The sequence below is a fragment of the Monodon monoceros genome, unplaced genomic scaffold (genome assembly GCF_005190385.1).
Source record: "Monodon monoceros isolate NGI ecotype Baffin Bay Population unplaced genomic scaffold, NGI_Narwhal_1 Super_Scaffold_21, whole genome shotgun sequence".
In the NCBI taxonomy this organism is placed as follows: Eukaryota; Metazoa; Chordata; class Mammalia; order Artiodactyla; family Monodontidae; genus Monodon; species Monodon monoceros.
The window spans coordinates 12,220,190-12,224,648 of NW_021703778.1; the positions used below are offsets into that span (position 1 = coordinate 12,220,190).

The 4,459-nt window shown below is 43.1% G+C and overlaps 1 protein-coding gene across 1 annotated transcript; it reads left to right on the forward strand.

Moving 5' to 3' along the window:
- The first annotated feature begins 551 nt into the window (after window positions 1–551).
- Window positions 552–948, forward strand: LOC114903781 (60S ribosomal protein L30-like). The gene has a single exon (XM_029237054.1). The coding sequence runs from the start codon at window positions 552–554 to the stop codon at window positions 918–920; it is 369 nt and encodes a 122-aa protein (XP_029092887.1). The 3' UTR covers window positions 921–948.
- The last annotated feature ends 3,511 nt before the right edge of the window (window positions 949–4,459 follow it).

Here is a 4,459-nt window from a genome sequence, read left to right on the forward strand (position 1 = left end):
GGTTAAACTCCTATCCCACTTTCCCCTCAGGGCCTCCTCTTCAGCTGTGACTAAACGTTCAGTATTTCATCTCCTAGGTACTCATTGATGTGATCCTAAGCCAATCACTCCATTCAGTTGAACATTCTCTGAGCTCAATTCTCTCATATGAAAAAGGAATGTTATTGCACACCGTTGAATTAATAATGTAAATGAGGGACTTCCCTGGTGGTCCAGTGGTAAAGAATCTGCCTTCCAAGGCAGGAGACGCAGGTTCAATCCCTGGTTGGGGAACTAAGGTCCCAGAGGCTGCAGGGCAACTAAGCCCGGGTGACACAACCACTGAGCTCGGGCACCTCAACTTAGAGAGCCCACGGTGCCACAAACTACAGAACCCACGCACTCTGGAACACACGCGCCACAACTAGAGAGAAGCTGATGCGCTGCAGTGAAAGATCCTGCGTGCCTCAACGAAGATCTGGCAAGCCGCAGCTAAGAACCAACGCAGCCAAAAATAAATTAATTAAATAAATAAATAAATAATAAATCCTCAGAAAAAAAAAGTAATGTAAATGAGAGCTTTCTTGCTCCCCAGCCATCTTGGCAGCTGCTCGAAAAAGTCACTGGAGTTGCTCAACTCTAGGCTCCAACTCGTTATGAAAAGTGGAAAGTATGTGCTGGGGTACAAGCAGACTCTGAAAATGATCAGACAAGGCAAAGTGAAACTGGTCAGCCTTGCCAACGACTGCCCAGCCTTGAGGAAATCTGAAATAGAGTATTATGCCATGTTGGCCAAAACTGGTGTCCATCACCACACTAGCAATAATATTGAATTGGGCACAGCGTGTGGAAAATACTACAGAGTATGCACACTGGCTATCATTGATCCAGGTGATTCTGTTATCATTAGAAGCATGCCAGAACAGACTGGTGAAAAGTAAATCATGCACAATTTTTCTTCAATAAAACTGGCCAAAGCTTGTTTTTTTTAAAAAAAAAAAACGAATAATAATAATAAGGTAAATGAGAGAAGCATTTTCTGGACCTTCAGGACCTGTGCAAACATCAGATGTTACCATCATCACCATCATCGTCTTCATCGTTGTTATTATCTCCATCACTACCTTGTTTGCAAAGTTACTTAAGAAGGGTGATGGGATGGAAGGAATCCTGGTAGATATTACTACTGCTCCCCAGCATCAGCTCCCCTCTACCTCCTGAGCACTTGGAAGAAAAGACTTTTCAGTTGCCTTTGCAAATGGTGGAGCCCCGTGACTCTCTCTGATCAATGAAGTGGGTGGAAGGGGCCAAAGTATTTAATAACCGGTGCCTGACACTTTCTCCTTCTTTTTCTTGGTAAAGTGACTCAAGAGGCCTTGTGTTCCAGATAGACAGAGCTTCTATCAGCTGGATCCCGAAGTGGCTGTGTGCAGCAGAACTTCCTGCCAACCCTGTGGGACTTGTAGCGTGAATAAGGAATTAACTTTTGTTGTACTGAGTCACTGAGATTTAGGATTGGTTGTTGCTGTAGCATACAACAGCCTAATACACCGATACACTGTGACAGACCAACGGATAAAGAAATCCTGGATGTAGCTGTGGCCTAACTACCTGTATGTCCTTGACTGAGTGGACTAACGCATACCAGCTCTAAGGTCCCTTCAGCTCTGAAATCTCTGACATTTCAACACGCAAAGCAATCCCATGCCAATGACAGAGAAATGTTACCTATCATTTAAGGAATAAAATGAAATTTTAGCTTATAGAAAATCATCTCAGAGAATGAATCAAGCTAGAATAACTTGTAGAATTGAGACAATATTTTTTAACTGTTTTATACACACACCAGCCTTTTAAAGAGAGTGTGTTAAAATAGTTGCATTAAGGAGAATCAGTGACTCGTGGTCATTATTATGAACCTTAGTTATTTAACAGTGATGGCCTCAGGGCCAGTGACGAGTATAAGTCTCCTTGTTACTCACAGTGGCCTAAGACTCCCATGTGATCTGAATTTTTGTTATGAATTTTTTAGTCTCTTTTGTGCCAGCCGTTACCTTTCATTGCTGTCAATGTCCTGATCATTTTCAGCAGCTCGTCCCCCAACTTTTATTGGCTGTAGAGGTAGAAAGCAGATATCAGGCTGTTAGAATTATACATGATGGTTAGGATATATAGGGTCTGAGTAAGAGGTTAAGAAGATTTCCTAGGAGTAAAGCAAATAGGTCCTCAACATGAACTTTGTAGCTTCTAAGGATACACATCTTTTTGCTTCATTTCTTATTCTCACTAATATTGCACAAAGGTGAATTTTCCCAGTAACTGGGGTCTGGTAGACAGTGTGCTAATGTATTCGATTCTCTACAGCAGCCCTAGCAACATAGATTCATAATTAAGTTGCTGATATGGGCCTGACAGTTTTAGAGAGAATTCTCAGGCCATTTGCCAAAACTAACATCATGGGAAGAACTAAATAATTTGTTTCTCATGACAATTTGGTGAAGCAATATAGCATAACAATTAAGTGTGTAGGCTCTGGAGTGTGACTGTCAGTGCTCAGAGCCCAAGTGCACAGAGCTTACCCTTGCAAGCTCTGTGAACTTGGGCAAGTAAGTCCACCTCTTGGTGTCTCCATTTCTCCTTTTTAAATTGATATAATCAACTAAATGAGTAGTGTGTTGAGTGCTTAGAAAAGTTCCTGGCATTGTCAGCACTCAGTAAATGTTAGACTTGTAATAATTATTTTTCTCGGTCCTTTTAGTATACTTACTGTATTGGTCAGGGTTCTCCAGAGAAACAGAAACAATGGGATATAAGTGAAATAGAGAAAGATTTATTATGAAGGATTGGCTCATGTGACTATGGAAGCTGAGAAGTCCCACAATCCACTGTAGATTGAGGAGGACCAAACTGGAGGACCAAGAAGGCTGGTGATATAGTTCTGTACCAAACCTGGAGGCTCGAGAACTGCAAGCTGATGGAGTTAAGTGCCAGCCTAAGTCTGGGGGCCTGAGAGCCAAGAGCATCCATGTCTGAGGACAAGAGAAGATAGATGTCCAAGCTCAAGCAGAGAGCAAATTCGCCCTTCCTCCACCTTCTTGTTCTATGCAGTTCCTCAACACATTGGATAATGCCTGCCCACCTTGGTGAGGGGAATCTTTACTCAGTCTACCCATTCAAGTGCTAATCTCTTCTGGAGGTACCCTCACAGACACACCCAGAAGCAATGTTTTAACCAGCTCTCTGGGCATCCCTTAGCCCAGTCAAGTTGATATAAAATTAACCATCATATTTACAATTATCAACATTAAGTGCTACAAATAATATAATGGTATCCTCTGATTAATCTGTTAATTTTTCATTGGTCACTCTGTTAGGGTTCTCCAGAGAAATAGAACCAATAGGATGATTGTATATAATATAGTATATAGATAGATTTATTTTAGGAAATTGACTCACGTGATTATGGAGACTGGCAAATCCAAAATCTGCAGTGTGGACAAGCAGGCTATAGACCCAGAGGAGAGCTGATGCTACTGTTCTGATTTGAAGATCATCACGCTGAAGACTCAAGAAAGAGCCAATGTCCGAGTTCAAGTCCACAGATCATTTGCTGCAGAACTCCCTCTTGTTCAGGTAGAGGACAGTCTTTTGTTCTAGCTGGGCCTTCGACTGATTGGGCGAGGCCCACCCACATTACAGAGGATAATAGGCTTTATTCAGAATCCACCGATTTAAATGTTAATCTCATCCAAACCACCCCCCCCGCCACAGAAATATCTGGAATAATGTCTGACCACAGATCTGGGCACCATGGCCCAGCCAAATTGACACATAAAACTAACAATCACAGGGCTTCCCTGGTGGCGCAGTGGTTGAGCGTCCACCTGCCGATGCAGGGGATGCGGGTTTGTGCCCCGGTCCGGGAGGATCCCACATGCCGCGGAGCAGCTGGGCCCGTGAGCCATGGCTGCTGAGCCTGTGCGTCCGGAGCCTGTGCTCCGCAACGGGAGAGGCCACAACAGTGAGAGGCCCGCGTACCACACAAAAAAAAAGAAAACAACAACTAACAATCACAGACACATATCATGTCTCCTTACTGGGCCAGTCTCTTCAGCTTGTGGCTTGAATCTAGCCCTAGAATTTCCCGATGGGAAGTTCTCATTTGCAATCTTCTCCCTCTCCTCACTTATACATTGAAGAAAGAAGAGGTTTCCTTTTTTGTGAAGGAGGCAGCAAAACATGAAGATCTCTCTAGCCTGAAATATCTTGTTTCTCCCTTGGTTGCACATGAATTCCTGCAACCATCAGGCACTGGCATCTTGGATTAATCTCTCAGCCTACCCTTTAGAAAGCAGCCAACAGGATTTGCCTGCCTAGTTCTCTTGGTGTCAACTGCTAGGTACACAACTCTTTAGGAATGGCCTTTTTAAAGAACTTATTCGGAGTTAGTCATTGATTCACTTGATAAATACTTAATGAA

Excerpts from the sequence above, each read along its gene's own strand:
- LOC114903781 (XM_029237054.1), top strand. The coding sequence starts at position 552 with ATGAGAGCTTTCTTGCTCCCCAGCCATCTTGGCAGCTGCTCGAAAAAG.